The sequence below is a fragment of the Podarcis gaigeae genome (genome assembly GCF_964106915.1).
Source record: "Podarcis gaigeae genome assembly, chromosome: 12".
Taxonomy (NCBI): domain Eukaryota; kingdom Metazoa; phylum Chordata; class Lepidosauria; order Squamata; family Lacertidae; genus Podarcis; species Podarcis gaigeae.
In genome coordinates, this window is record NC_139688.1 from 4,420,137 (window position 1) to 4,440,053 (window position 19,917).

Here is a 19,917-nt window from a genome sequence, read left to right on the forward strand (position 1 = left end):
CTTCCGCCTCTGATTCTGGACTTCTTGTCATGGAATTCTACTCAATATTGAACCAGAGCAGAACTCAGCATATAGTTAGCAGAGTAAAAACACATTGCAGGATTCCCCCCAAAAATAGACTAGAGGCAATTAATACTTCATCCAGCAGAGCTTTACTGCTACTGAAGGCAGAACTGATCCTGGGACCCATATTAAGGAATATGGGAATCTGCCTTATACCGAGTCAGACCACTGGTCCCCGAAGTTCACTGTTGTCTACACTGACTGGCAGCAGCCCTCCAGGATTTCAGACATGAGCCTTTCCCAACCCTACCAGGTGATTCCAGCAGGATTTGAACCTGCATGCAAAGCAGATACTCTACTCCTGAGCTACATCTGAAGAGAGATGGCTCTTCTCTGCTGCCCCTTGACAGGTCACCCCTCTTTCTCAGTTTCCCAAGAGGCCTGTGCAGACACAGGGGCTGCCATGTTTTTTTCTGGATGCAGTTGCAAGGCTGTCGTGATATTTGACTCTACCAAAGATCTCATTCGGGGGGCTGATTCTTAGAGAGAGGTTGAGTCTGCAAACTCCAGCATGGATTGGGTGCTAAACAGGAACCTAGGAAGTTGCCCTAATTCCAAGACGGACCACTGGCCCATCTCGCTCTGTACTGTCTGCACTGACTGGTAGCTGCTCTCCAGGGTTTCAGAAAGGGATCTCTCCCAGACCTTTGTGGCAATGCTGTTGGGGACTGAACCTGGACCTTCCGCTTGCCAGGCAGCGGTCTCCCTTCCCTATATAGTGCAACATTTAGTCCTCCTCCCCACTGCAGCTCTTTCCTTAGGCTCAGAGAACCGCATGCTGCCATCTTTCCTTTTCGACTTGTTTCTTTGCTCCCATTTCTGCCGCTCTGACCTTTTGTTTACCATGCGCTTCTTTTCTTTTTGTTACGTCCATTTTTTGCTTGTGTGTGTGTGTGTTCTGTGTGTGTACGTTTTGACACCAAGCCTTCAGCCTCTGCTTCAGCAACAAAGCCTGCAGCAACAGCAGCAGCAGCGAAAACCAAGGGCGCCCCCACTGCTGCCGCTGCCCCTGCCAAGCGGCCGGCGTCCACCGCTATGCCAGGCCAAAACAAAAAAGCCACCAGCCCTACCGCAGCCACCACCCCTAAACGCCTGGCGACGAGCGCCGCACGACCCTCCTCCTTAACTCCTAAAGAGCCCAAACCGAAGGTAAGTCGTTTGTGCAAGGGGGGGGAGGGTTGTGGCCTTGGAGCCGGGTTCTCCTGTTGAGCACATCTGGGCTGTTGGCATCTCGTGCTCCGTCCCTGGATAAATTGCCAATGCTTTGTCCTCCTGTTCAGTGGTGCAGCATTTGCCCTGCCGCCACTTCAGACCTTCCAGGAAAGCACATGGTGCATCGCTTCTAAATACAGGTCCAAAATCCACTCGGGAAGAAAGCTAGCGTGTCAGGGAAAATCGTAGAGTTGGAAGGGACCCTGAGGATCATCCCTAACCCCTTACAATGAAGGAATATGCAGCTGTCCCATAGGGGGATCGAACCTGCAACCTTGGCGTTATCAGCATCACGCTCTAACCAAGTGAGCTATCCGGGTCTCCTTAGCTTTCTGCACAGAAAGGGTTTGTGTATTAATAGAGGAGGGTTCGTTGGATCTGCACTGCCCTTGTACAGCTCAGGAGGGAAGAGGATGAGGACAAAACTAGAATTTGGTGCCTCTGACGCCACCTGCTGTTGGGCTCCCTTCCTTCTGCCCTACCAGTCCCAGTGGGCGCCAACTGCCAGGGCCGGCTCAAGACATTTTGCTGCCTGAGGAGGACGACAAGATGGCACCCTTCCCCAAGGCCCTTAGAGGAGCCAATTGGACCAGCATCCTACCCCAATACTGGTCAAAGGAATGCAACTTCCACTGCACTTGACGGCAGCAGACTAGTGTCGGGAAAGCAGAGCACTCACAGCTCTGGCCCCTCAAATCTGCCACCTGAGGCAGCTGCATCACTCTGCCTCATCACAGGGCCAGCCCTGCCGGCTGCTTCTGGTCCCTCCGTTCTCTGGCTGCAGGAGGGTGGGTGGTTCAGCAGCCCTGTTAAAATCCGAAATGAAGGGATGAGCTGTCCCTGAGCAGGAGCCATCGGAGCTTACATTTTAATGGAAATGCGGCCCTTTAGGTAAGTAACCTTAGCTTACGGTTCCCGGTTCCCATAGTTACCAGGCCTCACTCATCAAAATCCTGACACTTTTTATAATTGACTTAGTGTGCCTGGAAACCAGAGCGGGCAACAAGCATAGAACACTTTGGATCTCTGCCAGGAAAGGGCTGTTTAATCCCAAAATATGTCACCGGTTCTAAAATACCGCTCAGCAATCAGAATCTGCTCTAAAGTATTGTGCAAGGAAAGGAAACCTGTCAAACAAATAAATTTCTCTCCCCCTACCAAAACCCCCCAATGTTTCTTTGCTGCATCAGTTGTTCATAGATAAATTGATCATTGCCCAGAAGTCCCAGATGGTCTCGGACAAACGCCATCTAAGCCTGTGGAGCAATTTTCTTTTTCTGCCTGTAATTAAAAGAGCTTCCTCTTGGCAGATGACCAGAGAAAGGAAGAGGGAGCATGAGTGATTCCAGTGAGCGGAAAAGAGCCAGGGAACTAAGAAATAAATTAATTAAAGGCTTACTTATTTTATTGCATAAGATTTTTACACCACCTGATAGGGAAAAAGGGAAACTGCTGAAACAACCCTCAAAAAAGACAAAGCAGTAGAATCATCAAGAAGAATTTAAAACATCCCAACAATGAAATCATCGATAAGCTAAAAAATACATCAACATTCTACATGCCTGGTTCATCTTGTCTGCACTGGTATCAATAGGCAGGGAGTTCCAAAGTGTAGGTCCTGCCACACTAAAAGATAGAAGTGATCAAGTGTCTTCTAAAGGAACGGCTCCTGTGTAGGCCCTCCGTGAGCAGAAATTAGCCTGTCCCTGCGGACGCGGGTGGCGCTGTGGGTTAAACCACAGAGCCTAGGACTTGCCGATCAGAAGGTCGGCGGTTCGAATCCCCGCGACGGGGTGAGCTCCCATTGCTCTGTCCCAGCTCCTCCCAACCTAGCAGTTCGAAAGCACGTCAAAGTGCAAGTAGATAAATAGCTCCAGCGGGAAGGTAAACGGTGTTTCCGTGCGCTGCTCTGGTTTGCCAGAAGCGGCTTAGTCATGCTGGCCACATGACCCGGAAGCTGCATGCTAGCTCCCTCGGCCAGTAAAGCAAGATGAGCGCCACAACCCCAGAGTCTGTCACAACTGGTCTTAATAGTCAGGGGGCCTTACCTTGCCGCATCCCACAACTGAGTTTTCTTTCTCACCCCCCAGTCTTCGATTTTACTTCTTCCCCTGGAGATTCTGGGGAGGGAGCTGGTGGAACGTCAAACCTTCAGACCCGTGCAAGCCTACACACATATAAATGGTCTTGACTCCTGTTAAGTAAGGAGGGGCGAAACCCTTGTGATCCCTCAGCTTTCTGCCCCTTGCATACAAGCAAAGGCCTCCTACACTGGCTCCCAGTACGTTTCCAAGCACAATTCAAAGTGTTGGTGCTGACCTTTAAAGCCCTAAACGGCCTCGGTCCAGTATACCTGAAGGAGCGTCTCCACCTCCATCGTTCAGCCCGGACACTGAGGTCCAGCTCCGAGGACCTTCTGGCGGTTCCCTCCCTGTGAGAAGCCAAGTTACAGGAAACCAGGCAGAGGGCCTTCTCGGTGGTGGCGCCCTCCCTGTGGAATGTCCTCCCATCAGATGTCAAGGAAATAAACAACTACCAGACTTTTAGAAGACATCTGAAGGCAGTCCTGTTTAGGGAAGCTTTTAATGCACTATATAGAAGGGTCTGGAAACTTCTGTTTCAGTGTATCTGAAGAAGTGTGCATGCACACGAAAGCTCATACCAAGAACTGACTTAGTTGGTCTTTAAGGTGCTACTGGAAGGAATTTTTTTTTAATGTTTATTAGGTTATTGTATTTTAGTGTTCTGTTGGAAGCTGCCCAGAGTGACTGGGGTAACCCAGCCAGATGGGCAGGGTATAAATAATAAATTATTATTATTATTATTATTATTATTATTATTATTATCCTTGACCTGACCGCTGTCAAATGCTAAGCAGGCAACATTTGGTCGTCCATTTGGCCAGTGTTCCAAACCTAGGTGAAATCACTCATTTGACCCCAGATAATCTGTTGTGTTTTGCTTGAGGTTGGAGACAGATTTAGGATAAAAGAGAGATTTTTTGTTTTCAAAAACGGGGTTGGGGTTATCAGCCATTACTTGCTGTTGTGGTTCCTTTGAGCCTGAAACCTGCGTAGCCCTTAGGAGATCCTGATACAGCTAAGTCTGCTATCTCCTCCTACACTCCACCTTTATGATGGTCACTAAATGGAGACCTTATGGCCTTAGCCTCAAGCAAACTTCACCCACCCCTTTGCTGAGCATGCAGCTTATGGGAGAATAGCTTGGAAGTTTGCTCACCATTTGGGGACATTTTGATTGGCTGCTGATACAGAATGTGCCTGCCCATCGATTCTATTTACCCCGCCCCCATTAGATTAGGATATATTGGTTTAAACCAAGCTCTGATTTCCTCCTGAAAAGACAGACTCCCACATGTTATGGGAAGAACAGGGAGACCCTTGCAGGGAAAAGTTGCAGACTTTGCAACTCACTATAGATCTCTTTCCATGAAGCCCACCCAAGGTTGCAAAGCTGAAGGTGGTCTGTTGGGCATGCAACTCTTTTCCAGCGAAAATCTGAACAAGCATCTCAGGTGGATGAGAGGTTGTCCTCAGCAGGGAAAGCTCTGTTTGACTTGGGTCCTTTTTGTTCGTTTCTTTCCAGGGGACAGACGCAAAGAGCCCCGATAAGCGGACCTCCCCTTTGAAGCCCCCGTCCGCTACGACTCCTCGGCCGGCCGCAAAAAGCAGCCCAGCCACTCCCAGGCCGTCGACGGCACTTGCAAGTACGAATGCACCAAGGAGCACAGCCACCTCCCCGCCCAAAAGGCCCTCCAGTGAGTATTCCTCTGCCCCAAGCTTGTCTGGAAAAGGGACGTTGGTTTTGGAAGCTGCACGCTCTTGCATTCCAGCTTTGCTAATTCAGCAACCTAGGGACATGTAGCTCAGTGGGTAGAGCCTCTGCTTTGCATGCAAAAGGTTCCGCGTTCAGTACCCAGCGGCATCTTCAGGTCTGGAAGTATCCCTTTTCTGAAACCCTGGAGAGACACAGCTGGTGAGTGTAGCAAACATGGCCAAGGTAGATGGACCCAGCAAGAAAGGACTTCTCCATGCAGTTCGTTGTTAACCTGTGGAACTCCCTCCCACAGGAGGCAGTCATGGCCACCAACCTAGATGCTTTAGGAGAGGATGAGACAAATTCATGCAGGTGAAGGATATTGATGGCTACAGTTGGCGGCCGCAATGCTTCTGAATGCCAGTTGCAGAATAATGGCCCTTGTGCCTGAATCCTGCTTGTAGGTTTCCCAAAAGAGGCATCTAGTTGGCTACTGGGAAATCAAGATGCTGCACTAGAAGGGCCATTGGCCTGATCCTGCAGGCTGCTATGTCTGACTCCAAAAATGTATTTTTGTGTGTGTTAAATGTCAACCCCAGGGACTGAGGAACAGGATCTCACTGTTAGTTGGCCCAGCCTGTGTATGATCTGGGCTGTATACTGCTTCAAGCTTAAATTTCTAAATCTACCGGTGGAGATATATTAGACTGAAGCGCATAAACCAACCGTGCTCTGTGTATGGTTTGCTTGATAAATAGCACTGTGCAGAACTTCTAGTCGTTTCCCACAGTGGGGAAAACAAGCAATTCTTGCAGTGTTTATACAGGGGCATCACAGTCGAGGATTTCTTCTTCGTCTTACGAGTTTCCCAGCTGCCTGAGTACCTTTGTCCAATCCAGCAAGTCGGTTTCTCACTGCTTTGCTGTCGGTGCAGGATTTGATCTACCCTGACACTGAATATTTCCCCTGCCTTGTGTGGAGCGTAGCGCATTGCAAGTTGCAATTCTTAAGAGCAATGTGTCTCTTCAGATCAGAGAGAGGGAGAGAATGGCCAACTGCCTTGGAGGCTATTTTGGGCTTAGAAGATATGGAAAACGGTGACAACACTAGGAATTGCATTTTAAAATGGCTAGGTTAGAGCCATTGAAATAAATAGATGTAAGTAACAAATCCATTTATTTCAGCAGATCTCTTCTGAACATAACATAGTTTGTGTCTCACCCCTAGCATTTGTGTTGCCTGCTTCAATTGCACATTCTCTCTTTCTTTGCTTTTTTATTGATTCATATATGCTGCTTACATCCCAAAATGGCTATGTAGACGGTACACATTTAGCATCCAGGAGGCAAGATGATGTGGGTGGTGGAGCCCAAGGTGGCATGCACAGTTCTCCCCATTTTTTAGCCTCAAAACAACCCAGAGAGATAGGTTAGGCTGAGAGAGCGTGACTTGCCCAAGGTCATTCAGTGAGTTCTCTTAGCTGAGCGGGGATTGGAACCTGGGTTTCCCGCGGGTGGCACTGTGGGTTAAACCACAGAGCCTAGGGCTTGCCGATCAGAAGGTCGGCGGTTCGAATCCCTGCGACGGGGTGAGCTCCCATTGTTTGGTCCCATCTCCTGCCAACCTAGCAGTTCGAAAGCACCTCAAAGTGCAAGTAGATAAATAGGTACCACTCCGGCGGGAAGGTAAATGGCGTTTCCATGCGCTGCTCTGGTTCACCAAAGCGGCTTAGTCCTGCTGGCCACATGACCCAGAAGCTGTACGCCGGCTCCCTTGGCCAATAAAGCGAGATGAGCGCCGCAACCCCAGAGTCGGCCACGACTGGACCTAATGGTCAGGGGTCCCTTTACCTTTACCTTCCTTAGTCCAGCACACTAACCACTACACCGCGCTGCCATGAGAGAAGTGTAGGGTGTTGGGAATCCTGACAGGGGGGGTGGTAGCCTGCTTAGCTGTGGCACCAGCAAGGCCCTGCCGTGGACTGACCCCGGCAGAGCAGAGGTTCAGCTCGGCTGCTGTCTTTGTGTGTTGTGCAGCCATCAAGACAGACGCAAAACCTGCCGATGCCAAGAAGACCATCGCAAAATCGCCATCAGGTAACACGCTCTCCCTGCTTTGCCTCCTGCTTGCTTCTTTGGGTGGCCACGTGGGGCTTCTTCGGGTGGCTTTGTGGCTTCCCCTGCTGACGGCCCTCTCTTCTTCTTCCTCCTCCTCCTCCTTCTGTTCCTCCTTCGGCAGCCGACCTCAGCCGTCCAAAGAGCGCCCCGGCCTCCACCGCTGCCAAAAGCAGCGCCACCACCCCGACCGCTGCTGCCCCCGGCCTGCCCGGAGCAGCCGCTAGCCGGCCCAAGCCAGCCACGCCCAGGCTGTCGGGGACTGGGAGCTCTGCCGCTGAGCCCAAGAAGGCGTCCACGCTCAAAACCGCACCAAAAACCAGCCCCATCGCCAAGCCTTCCCGGCCCCCCACCAGTAGCGTGTCGGCCCCCGACCTGAAGAACGTACGCTCCAAGATCGGCTCCACGGACAACATCAAGCACCAGCCTGGCGGAGGACGGGTAAGTCCCCCTGCCCCATATCTCTCTGGGCGATTGGTTGCCTGTGCTCACATGACACTCTCCCAGCAATGATGGATCACAACTTCCATGATCCCTGTCTCTTGGCCATGCTGGCTGGGGTGGATGGGAGTTAAAATCCAGGGTGCTACCCTAGCACAGCGGTGGGGAAACAGTGGCTTTCCAGGTGCTGCTAGACTACAACTCCCAGTAGCCTTAGCCAGCATGGTCAGTGGCTAAGGATCATGGGAGTTGTAGTCCAGCAAAACCTCCAGAGAGCCGCAGATTGCCATGTCCTTCTTGTAGAAGGAGCTGCTGCTGCTGTCCTCAAGCCCCTCACACTTGCTGTGAGGTCTTAGTTCTTTTTTTCAGCAGAGAAGCGGGTGCTTTGGATCTGGAAATGCAGAGCTCAGACCTTTGGGGGTTCGCTTTCGAAGGAACGGATTTGAGCCTGTCTGCATGGTCCAGCCAGGAGAGCGCTTGTAGGGCGGGCAAAGAGCTTTTTGATGTGGCTCTCTTACAGAGCCCCCTTTTGGCCGCTGCTGTGTTCTGCAGGTTTGGCTAATCCCCAAATTTTCAGGGTGAGAGACTGATCCCTCTGTAGAGGTGTCATCTTTGTGTGGCCAAACACATCTCAAATTATTGAGCCTCTGCTTGTGCTCAGTTTCTCGTAGACAGCATGAAAGACCAGTGGAACAGGTCTCTGTTTGGATTAATTTTGTGAGATCCCTCTTGCAGGGGCAGAATCGGGGCCTTAAATCTGCTGGGGTTCTTATGTTGCCCTGGTTGGCTGGGCCTCAAACCCAATGTTTACTTGGGGCAACCAAGGGCTTATTAATGCATTCACTTCCCCTTCAGTAACAACCCACGGACTCTCCCCAGCCTTAAATCTGCTAACATGTTGGAAGAGATGGGTTGAATTATTGGGGCTTTAGATCTCTCCCTGTGGATAAATGGTGGGGTGATTTGTGTGCCCCATCTGCAAGGATGGAAACGTCAGCACCCCTAAAAGAGATTTTGGGTCCCACCCATGGGGGAGAGTTGGCTGTCCTTGGCTCTCAACTCCCTTCCAAACCAGGAACAGAAATTGTATCATCTTCAGCCGTGCCAAAGGGAATGGTAATGGCCATATCAGTGTCCATAGAGTCCATAGTTCCTTTCAGAGCTTCCTTGATATGTGCATTGTCAGCAAGATTCTCCAGTTGTTTAAATGTCCTATACTTCCTGGGGATCAGGAGCAGCATTATGAGGCCTCAGACAGAACACCCACTTGAGGTCAGCACACACAAATTAACGTGAGATTTGTCTATGTATAAATACATATATTGAGTCAGAAGGGGCAGGTGGGGCTCATCTGCCTGGGAAGGTAGCTCATTTAGGAGGAGAAAAACTCTGATCCTAAACCTCCGCTGCTTTGTGGAATATATTTGGAAGAAGAAAGGGCTAAGGAATAAACCCTACACAAATCAGCCCAGCTGGTGCCGGATATATTGCTGTGCTTTCCTTTGGACCACGTCAGTGAGGCCGAGAGGGTGATCTTGTTGTCTAGGCAGCCCAGGACCTCCAGACACACTGCCCAGGCTTGCGCCCCAAGGTGTTCACTTTGGTGCTGCTAACACAGCAGTTTGACTTCACTCCTGCACTTCATTGTCTCTTGAGACAGATGGGTGCCAACAACAGCAATTGAGTCAGACCATTGGTTCACCCAACTCACTATGCTGGCTGGCATCAGCTCTACAAGTTTTTAGACAGGGACATTCCCAGACATACCTGGAGTTTCCATTGGGCATTGAACCTGGGATGTTCTGAATGCAAAGCAGATTCTCCACCTCCGAGTTACGACGACCTTCCCCTTTGCTAGCCCTTCCTAAAGCTGGTACAAACCAGCCCTTAGCCACATTTAAGAGAAGCTGAAACAAAACAGTATTTTGACATGTCCCACAAGAAAGACCAATGGGAAGAAAGGAAGGGAGCAAAACTGGCTTGAGCTGCTTTGGCTGCTGCTGGGAGCCAAATCCTGGCACCCCTTTGACTCTAGAGCTTCCACAGTCAAGAAGTGTATTTTAATGGAATGCATGTTCACAGCCTAATTGTTCTCTCCCAGTTGGCTGCTGCCTCCCGAGTCTTCCCTCTGTTTGTGATGCATTAGAAGAATTTGTGATGGAGCAGGTTGCCTTGTCTTTAGGTGCCTTTGCTTCAAAGAGCAGGAAGGCAGCCCCTGTTCCTTAGACGTCCGCCAGCATCAGACACCAGCAGGGAGCATCTGGTTTCCTGCAGGGGCTGCTGAGTCTCTGACCTGTGTTTCCAGGCCTGAAACTGCTCAGTACCATCTGCACCATTGTCTCGTCGTTCCCCAGGGTGGGCTTGAAGCAATCCGCCTTAACAGAACCCAGCTTTGACTGCAAGAATTTTGGGGGGTTAAAAGGGCCCCCCCAGAGGCTCACAGTGGCACAGGAATCTTACTGAATGCCGACAACAACCTGGTGTTTTTTCAAAAGAGTGGGAACCCCAGAAGACAAATGGTTTTGTGGGCTTTCGAGAAATTAATTCCAACTTTCATCTAGGGACTGTTTCAGGGTAGAGGTGGCTGGGTCAAGAGACTGTGCCCTTTGGATATTGGTGGATAGCAAAAACAAGCGTTCCGTCTTGGGAGACCTGTAGCTTGGAAATGCTGTCCAACATACTTAGATTAGAAGTTGGGGCTTGCATTGCCCCTGACTGAGCAACTGCCACATTTTGCCCCAAACCAGAATTTGGGGGTGGAGAGCCATTTACCAGACTCCCCAGTTTGTGCCATGCTGCGCCGGCTCTTGAAGACTGTCTCCAGGCTTGAGCATCACACAGGTGCTGCTGTGACCATCGTGGACAGCAGGGGAAGGGTCCCTAAGTTGCAAAAGGGAGACCCCCCCTTAGCTAGCAGTTCAGGTGGGGGGGGGGGTCTTCCACCCAGGTCTCCTAGCTCCAGGCAAGGAGGCTAGTTTCTTGAGCCATTGCCCTGAGCTTCTCCCCTTCTCCCACCCCATCAGACCACCACCTCCTACCTGTGTGCGGGTTCCTCCCTGGCCTTTCGGATCCCCATGAATGTTGTTTTAGACATCCAGCCACCCTCCCCCCCCCCCCATCATTGCTTTTCGTTTCGTTATATTTTTATTTCCTTTCATGATGCAAAAAGTCACCCTCCATTTGTCTCCATTTAGGCAAAAGTAGAAAGAAAGGCAGAGTCCGCCGGGGCTGCCCGAAAGCCCGAACTCAATGCAGTATCTAAAACGGCCCCCACTAAAACAGCTGTTTCAAAAGAGGGCGCCCCAAAGCAGCCCAATGGGAAAGTGAGTTCTATTTCAGACTTCTATCACTCGGGAGAGGGGAGTGGCAGCTCTTCTGCTACGCTGCACTTTTCATTTCCTGCTCCACCCGCTCCCATGTTTTGGGTCACTTTCCCTTCTCTCTTAGCTCTCTACACATCTTTGTTTCCTGTCTCCTCGCTCTTGCCATTGACACTCTCTTCTTCCTGGATTCCCATCCCCCTTTCCTTTGCACGCACCTTCTTTGTTGTACATCCTGCCCTCCTTCCAGTGGATTTCACGGAGAGCCATCCCGCAAGCATTTTCCTGAATGTGCCTTGACACTGAACACCATGCCCAGCGGCGGCTGGTGCTCGTTGGATCTGGGAGGCCAACAGTAGGTGGCGCCAGAGATAATGGCAGGCAGAGCTAACAGACTCTTGTCCCTCCCTGCCAAGTCCTACAAGGGCAACATGGAGGAGGAAACTTGGAGAGCCCCTGGGCTGGATGGAAGTAGGAAGGGGACCAATGGGGACTAATGAAGGACAGGCTGAGGTTGGCCGGGCTTTGCTCCAATGGAGCAACCTTCGCTGTCCCAGCCCCATGTGTTTCTAATGGCAGGAGGGTGCTCAGAGACCATCCTCAAGGTCGCAATGGTGGGGGGAATTGCTTGGCTCTGCCTTCCGACCGAGAAAGGAGGGTGGGCTGCTTCCCACCAGCACCCGCAGCTTCCCAAGAATCGGCCAACCTCTCCATCCTTGAGAATTTTCAGCTCTTTGCTGCGTCCTGTACAGCCTGTCTGTGACGAGCCTGAGAACGGTATCTAATGCACATTAGTAGCAGCGGCTTGCTGTAGGATAACACCTCTTGCTAGGGAGGCAAATTTATGTTTGTGAGTGAGGAACCGTCACCGCGGAATGCACCTCCATGCCACAAGAAAGCAGTTCCAGGTTACGCCTTCCCCTGGCCCACTAGCTTTCTGTGTGGAGGGGATGTCTTCGCAAGGAGGAATGCTCCTTGATTCGAGCCCCCACCTACAGTATCAAGTGATAACACACACTGGCCACCTCAAAGAGAAGCAGGGATTTAGTTCTGCTGGACCCAGGGAGACAGATCTCCTGGAGAGAGGCTTCTGGTGTCCTCTGGTTAGTCAAATCCCCAGCATTGGAAAGCAAGAGTATTTTGGAGAGAAATCTTCTCGCTCCAAATGCTGCAAGGACTCTCCAGCTTCCCACATTTGCCGTTTCCATGGTGGATGATGTTTCTAAATAGCTTATGCACAATCTGCACCAGGAGTGGGGTGTGTGTGTGTGTGTTTGACCTCTGACCTTCCAGGTGTTGTTGGACTGGGATTCTTGCGCTACAATTCCTACAGTGCAGGGGGGTTGAACTAGATGACAGGGTCCCTTCCCACTCTATGATTCTTTGATCCAATTTCTTCAAGTGACAAGCAAGGAGATTCTGACTAAACATCAGGAAGAACTTTCTGACGGTAAGAGCTGTTCAACAGTGGAACGGTCTCCCTCGGGACATGGTGGACTCTCCTTCCTTGGAGATTTGTAAGCAGAGATTGGATGGCCATCTGTCATGGATGCTTTGGCTGAGATTCCTGCATTGCAGGGGTTGGACTAGATGACAGTGGTTCCCTTCCAACTCTACGATTCTCTGATTCTGTGACTGTAGCTCCCAACTTCATTAGCCATTGGCTGTGCTTGCCGGCGCTGTTGGGAGACAGTGTGGTGTAGTGGTTAAGAGCAGTTGACTTGTAATCTGGTGAACCGGGTTCGATTCCCCACTCGTCCACATGCAGCCGCTGGGTGACCTTGGGCCAGTCACACTTCTCTGAAGTCTCTCAGCCTCACTCACCTCACAGAGTGTTTGTTGTGGGGGAGGAAGGGTAAGGAGAATGTTAGCCGCTTTGAGACTCCTTAGGGTAGTGATAAAGCAGGATATCAAATCCAAACTCTACATGTGTTTATTTTGACACACAAGACACACTGGTTTAGAAAACCACTGCTGGCAGACCAGCTGTAGCCAGATGCACCCCAAAGCACACTCGGGCAATCTTGCACTGCCAAGTGCTTTGGAGTTGCCAGCACCCACTAGCCTCAGGAGAAGGGCATAATAAACAGAGTCACCAGCTCTGGCTTGGCACCGCCAGGGCCTGCGCGTTACTCTGTGCTTTTGTCCGCTCAGGTTGGGCTTTCCAACACAGCCCTTTTTGTCTACTTCTTAATGGCCTCTGGGACGTGTTTCAGCTTGTCCAGGACATGGACAATGCCCCCGACTGGCTGGCATCAAACCTGACCCCAATTAAGTCGGACGTGGGTGATTTGTCAGGATGTAGCGATGCCTCCCTCTGCTCCCCAAGGCTGGCCTCTGCCAGCAGGAAGACTCAGTGCTTCCAACAGAGCTGGAGCACTTGGTTTCAAAAGGGCAAGCAGCTGCCAGGCTCAGGGAAATTTTTCGGAAGCCCAGGGCGCCTTTTGCTCAGAGGGATGAAGAGGAGAAGGTGACTGTTCTGGGAGAAGCAGCCCAGGTGGGTTCCTCTCCAAAACCAGGACTGCACAGCTGCCACCTTTTACATCTTGTAAAAAGCATCTTAAAAAGCAGAGACATCACCTTGCCGACAAAGGTCTGTATAGTTCAAGCTATGGTTTTCCCAGTAGTGATGTACGGAAGTGAGAGCTGGACCACAAAGAAGGCTGATCGCCGAAGAATGGATGCTTTTGAATTATGGTGCTGGAGGAGACTCTTGAGAGTCCCATGGACTTCAAGAAGATCAAACCTCTCCATTCTGAAGGAAATCAGCCCTGAGTGCTCACTGGAAGGACAGATCCTGAAGCTGAGGCTCCAGTACGTTGGCCACCTCATGAGAAGAGAAAAGACCCTGATGTTGGGAAAGATGGAGGGCACAAGGAGAAGGGGACGACAGAGGACAAGATGGTTGGATAGTGTTCTTGAAGCTACCAGCATGAGTTTGACCAAACTGCGGGAGGCAGTGGAAGACAGGAGTGCCTGGCGTGCTCTGGTCCAGGGGGTCACCAAGAGTCGGACACGACTAAACAACAACAACAACAACAAAGCTCCAGCTTATCCTTGTAAAATGTGTGCCTTTGCCAACGTGGCGCCGACCAGGGCTGCAACATAACACACCAGGCCTGTGGCCCATCCAATCCAGCGTTCTGTTCTTACAGAGGCCAGTCAGATGCCTGCAAGAGGCACACAAGCAGCCCCTGAGTGCAGCGGCAGCACTCTCACCCCCTGCCATTCCAAGGAACTGGTGTTCAGAGGCAGTGGAGGTAGAACATAGAGAGCCAGTGTGGCGTAGTGGTTAGAGCATCAGACTGCTAGGACCGGGGAGACCAGGGTTCAAATCCCCACTGGGCCCTGAAGCTCACTGGGTGATCTTGGGCCAGTCACTGCCTCTCCGCCTCACCTGCTCCACAGGGTTGCTGTGAGAATAATTGGGAAGGAAGATAACTGCGTATACAGTGGTACCTCAGGTTACGTACTTAATTCGTTCCGGAGGTCTGTTCTTAACCTGAAACTGTTCTTAACCTGAAGCACCGCTTTAGCTAATGGGGCCCCCTGCTGCCGCCGCGCCGCCGGAACATGATATCTGTTCTCATCCTGAAGCAAAGTTCTTAACCTGAGGTAATATTTCTGGGTTAGCGGAGTCTGTAACCTGAAGCGTATGTAACCCAAGGTACCACTGTACCGCCTTGAGCTCCTTGGAGGAAAGGCGGAGTATAAATGCAATAAATAAATAGATAACATTAATAATTAGATTAGATTAGTTTCCCAAATTTGAATCTAGCTTTTTTTTTTTTTTTTAGACTACAGCTCCCATCATCCCCATCTAGCAGGACCAGTGGTCAGGGATGATGGGAATTGTTGTCAAAAAACGGCTGGAGACCCCAAGTTTGGGAAACCCTGGATTTGATATGTAGACACACACACACACACACAGAGAGAGAGAGAGAGAGAGAGAGAGAGAGAGAGAGAGAGAGAGAAGCTAATAGCACATCTTCATTCAGCGCAGCCGTAGTTTCATGTTGGGGTGCATTGCATTCAACATTTTCTTAGCTGGGAAGCCTATGCAGGAGGTGGTATTTGTGCTTCATGTCGTTCACGTGTGCTGTTCTGCATGCACAGTTGCAATGCACCCATCGTCCCATACCTTTAGTGATTCCCCATAGAAAATGATTAGCCGGCTGTTAACCAGAGTGCTTCCCTTAGAAGTACAAAACACAAGGTGAGTTGAGTTGCCTGCCCTTTTAGAGGGCCAGAATGTTCAAAAATTCCTGAAATACAAGCCTTTGATACAGGTCACCTCTCTGCATATGACGCCCAGGGGGATAACAGTCTTTGTTGGCTGCAGTAAGAACAGCCGTTTTGTGGCACTTTAAGGGCTAACAAATTTCATTGTGTCATAAGCTTTTTTGGCCAGCCCAAAGGACTTTTTGTTGCTTCTCTTGAGGCACAAACAATAAAAGGACATGGAAAAGGAAGCCCAACAAAGCAGATCTTTAATACAGACAGGCCTAGTCTTAACCCCTTAGACACATTTCAGCCAAAGACTGGGGAGGTTTTAACAGGGACTGCCGGCATACAGCTCTTCAGGCCTGTTTGAAGCCCCATGAGGGCACCCAGAAGACTGGAAAAGCAAGGGGAGATGAAAGAAAGTACTACTTCACACAGCACATCTTTAAACTATGGAACTCACTGCCGCAGGAAGTGGCAGCAGCTGCCCACTTAAATGGCTTTAAAAGAGGATTAGGCATGGAGGTAAAGCTGATCAGAGACTACTAGCCTAGATCTGGGCATCATGGAATAGAATTGTAAGTAGAGTTGGAAGGGACCTGCTGCAATGCAGGAATCATAGATGGGGGGAGAGTTGTTGCACCCTGGTACTTCTCAGGCTTCCGACTAGGGCATCTGAGAACAGAATGCTGGATGAGACGGGTCCCCTTTGACCTGATCCAGAACTGCTCCTCTTACGTTCTTCACCAGGGATCTCATTTTTGCCAGAAAGCAAAGTAGAAGTCCAGGGAAATCACACAGCCCTCCCCCACACAATACCCTGTTAAGATTTTGGACACACCTGCAATCAATAAATACATAGACACTAGATCAGCCTTTCTCAACCTGTGGGTCCCCAGTTGTTGTTGAACTACAACTCCCATCACCCCTAGCTAGCAAGGCCAGAACTCTGGGATGATGGGAGTTGTAGTCCAACATCTGGGGACCCGCAGGTTGAGAACCGCTGCACTAGATGATACAAAGCCTTCTCCTCTTGGCGCCTCTGGGTGATTTGTCTTTGCAAGGTACTCGATAATGCCAACTGAGATGTGATGCTTTTCAGGGTTTTTTGGCATCCGTTTGCATTATGCAACCCAGAGGCAGGCAGAGGGAAAGCTGTGGGACCCCCGAGCACCTGCTGGTCGCTGGGATCCTTGCAGAGAATGATGGATGTGGCAGACACCTTGGCCTGAACCCATAAGGCACTTCATAGAATCATGGAATCGTAAAGTTGGAACGGACCCCCAAAAGCCATCCAGCCGAATTCCATGCAGTGCAGAGGAATCCCAGCTAAATCAGTGCTACTGAAGCACGACTGTATACTCAAGGTCATGTAGCACAGATCAGTGGCAGCCTTAACTATGTCAACGGCACCCCAAGTTCTGTGTTCTTCCTTTGCAAATTTAAAACACGTCAGTCTATCATGTTGAAAAGTGGACCATACCAGACTCAATGGAACCCACCCCAATACGGGGAGCATCCAGATAGGTGTGTTTTTTGTCCTCATGCACACAAGGCTTGCGGGACGCGGCTGGCGCTGTGGGTTAAACCACAGAGCCTAGGGCTTGCCGATCAGAAGGTCGGCAGTTCGAATCCCCGCAATGGGGTGAACTCCCGTTGCTCGGTCCTTGCTCCTGCCAACCTATCAGTTTGAAAGCACGTCAAAGTGCAAGTAGATAAATACTTTCTCCGGTGGGAAAGTAAACGGCATTTCCGTGCAGTTCTCTGGTTCGCCAGAAGCGGCTTAGTCATGCTGGCCACATGACCCGGAAGCTGTACGCTGGCTCCCTCGGCCAATAAAGTGAGATGAGCGCCACAACCCCAGAGTCGGTCACGACTGGACCTAATGGTCAGGGGTCCCTTTCCCTTTACCTACACAAGGCTTTCTCCCCGCTACATTCACACACAATCCTTGCCTTAAAAATGCCAGCCCTGTACTCCCTGCGCCTCAGTTTACCTGGATTTATCCTTTCCAGGGGAAGTCCAACAAGTTTTGGAAAAAGCCATTTGCCAACAACACACTTGCAAACTGGGCTCTGTCTGGAAGCACCAGTTACCACATTAATGCTCTGCCTTCCACCGGAGCACGAATTTAGCTCGATTAGAGTCTTCCTCCTCCCACCAGGGGTCCATCCATAAAGGCCAGTCTTCCTGGCGGTCTCTTCCGCCCTCAGTGAACACCCTCTCTCTGCTGCAGATCGTGCAGAGAGGGGTCTGCCGCTCTGCTCTTGCCGCTACTTACCACTGTCTGCTTCGCTTCCTTGTCGCCGTCTGCTTGCCTCCTCTTCCTCCCCCCCCTTCCCCCCCCCGTCTTAAGTTTGTTCACGCTTAATCCTCGGAGCTGGGTTCAGGTTCTAACACGAGTCCTCTGTCCGTCCACCCCTCTGGCGTGGCGTCGTGTCCCGCTCCCTTGAGAGAGTTCTAACCAGCCCTCTTCCCTTGTGTCTCCATCTCTGTGACGTTCCAGGTCCAGATAGTCTCCAAGAAAGCCAACTACAGCCACATTCAGTCGAAGTGTGGATCCAAGGACAATATTAAGCATGTCCCTGGAGGTGGGAATGTAAGTATTGCAGGGTTCCAGGCACCAGTCTCTCTACTAACGCCTTTTCTCTCGTGCTGCTTTTGACTGTCCTCTGTGTGTATGTGTGTTTGTGTGTGTGTGTAACCTCCCCTTCCACCAACGCCACAAAGGAGCAGGAACCCCCCATTGGAAGTATTCTGCCAGAAGCTTCCCTCAGCCTCCAGATTTTAGGGCGGGGGACGCAAGAGGGAAACCACAGAAGTTATGGGGCCGTTGCGGCTTCAAAGGGTTGCAGTCGAAGGAGCAGGCAGCAACAGCGCTTTGGGAGGGGAACTGTAATTTGAGGGACCCAGCCGGTCACCTGACCTCGCTTTCGCCCCTCCGGTCTTCCATTGGTACGGCCCAGACACAGGTGAGATCCCCCCCCCCCAAGTAGGAATTGAGCCACACTAGGCCATTCTTCTGCTTTTCTTTGGACCACACCAGCGAGGCCGAGAGGGGATCTCGTTGCCAGGACAGCCCAAGACCTCCTCCTTCGGTGCTGCTAACAAATGGTTTGACTTTACCTCTGGAAACGCACTCCATTGTCTCTCGAGACAGACAGGTGCCAACAACAAGAAGGTCATTCTGAGCTGAACAATATATACAAATTCTATTCTGTGCCATGAAAAGCTGACGTTCTGCAACTTGTACAAATCGTTCCGATTTTTACATTTTTCATATTTTGCATTCCTCATCCTGTGTTTTTCTGTTTTGCTTGATTCTGGGTTTGCCTTATCCAGGAGACCTCCGCCCTGCTGGTCTCTCTCTCCACGCAGTTGCAAGCACTTTTGCAAAATCAGAATTTGCACCTTTCTCAAAACCAAAGCCAAGCTTCTCAGGGGACAGAAGAGTGCTGTGTCCAGTGTAGTAGCCTGTAATTGGAACACATTTTTTTTGGGGGGGGCTGTGTGTATGGGGGGGTGGTCTTGGAGAGAGCACGTCTCTTGAGTGTGTGTGCATCCCATTCGTTTAGGTGATCTCCCATCACTCCTCTCAGCGCTTAGGAAGCCCTACTGCTCCTTGAAACTTTGCAGGCTGTCAGATCACTGCTTTCCACGTGCCGCTTGTTCTGCAGAAGGCAAATCTCCAGGGCAGTGCCCCACCCCAAGTGCTGTGACTTGTGACAAGGTGTTTCGCGCTGACGCTTTGGGAAGCAGGACGGAGCCTTTATCCGTTAGGCGGCGCAATTAATCCACCAAAGCTTTAATCGCAGGCCTTGGGAACGTACCTGCATGTGTGACAAGATCCCATTTGCGTGCTTCTTCCTTTTAACGCTTGAGAAAGGCCTTAGGCAGTGCAGACAGAGAGAGCTTTGTGTATCCCAGACCCTTCAGTGTCTTTGTAGGGAGGGAAGGGAAACAACGATACTACGCATAGCACTCTGCATGCACTCGTGCACCCGGTTGGCGCCCCCAGTGTTAACAAGCCGCTGTGTGTGTCGGAACACCAGCTGGATGTCAGAGACACAAATCTTTTCTATGTCGGCTTCAGGCAGCCTGAGAAACACAGCTTCTCTCTGAAATGATAACGGGGGGCTTCCATGTAGCGGCAGTTCGAGGGGGACTGTGGCACTCCCCCCCTGAGACTGAAGCCTACCCTGTCCCTCAACTTTCGCCCCCTCCAAAATGAGCACGCAGAATCGTACCTTAGGCCCGGGGTGGCGAATGTTCAGGTTTCCTTCTGCCGACACAAAGTATTGCAGGGGACGTTGTTAGCTCAGCTTCCTCATGTCTCCTCTGGCCTTCTGTGGGTGATTTGGGTCTTTCGAGACATTACTGCATTTGCTATGGAGTTGGCTGATCCTCCTTAGAGGGGTTAGGTTTCCTCTGAAAGCCAGAAATGTGCCAAATCACACTCTTCTGTGGATAATTGCAATTTTATTTCATTTTTGTCTGGGAACATGATTTTGTGGGGGTGGGATCAGTGCGTCGGGGGCAAGTAACATTTGCCTTTTCCATGGAAACCTTTTTCTGGCCTTGCCCCCCTCCCCTAATCAGGTTTCACTGCATTCTTGGTGCTGTGAACCTCATGTTCCCATAGAACAGCCTTGCTCAACCTGGCTCCCTCCAGACATTTGAGCTACAACTCCCATGCAATACTCAGGCTGATGTTAGTTGGAGTCCAAAACAACTGGGGGGGGAGGCAGGTTGGAGAAGACTGGCGT

At 50.8% G+C, this 19,917-nt stretch overlaps 2 protein-coding genes across 27 annotated transcripts in view; one reads left to right on the top strand and one right to left on the bottom strand.

Annotated features, from left to right (window-relative positions):
• MAP4 (microtubule associated protein 4) overlaps positions 1-19,917 on the top strand; it is a 211,689-nt gene that overhangs the window by 176,243 nt on the left and 15,529 nt on the right. For 15 of the 26 annotated variants that reach the window (XM_083703874.1, XM_083703897.1, XM_083703893.1 and 12 more), the window contains 6 exons: positions 988-1,212; positions 4,882-5,053; positions 7,089-7,148; positions 7,291-7,607; positions 10,802-10,930; positions 17,658-17,750. In XM_083703874.1, the coding sequence (XP_083560000.1) occupies positions 988-1,212; positions 4,882-5,053; positions 7,089-7,148; positions 7,291-7,607; positions 10,802-10,930; positions 17,658-17,750 (996 nt within the window). The remainder of the gene's footprint in view (positions 1-987; positions 1,213-4,881; positions 5,054-7,088; positions 7,149-7,290; positions 7,608-10,801; positions 10,931-17,657; positions 17,751-19,917) is intronic. The other 11 variants (XM_083703878.1, XM_083703881.1, XM_083703890.1 and 8 more) reach the window with 6 other exon arrangements.
• Positions 1-19,917, bottom strand: part of LOC310827790 (cytochrome P450 2C25-like) — a 244,651-nt gene that overhangs the window by 47,372 nt on the left and 177,362 nt on the right. The window lies entirely within an intron of this gene.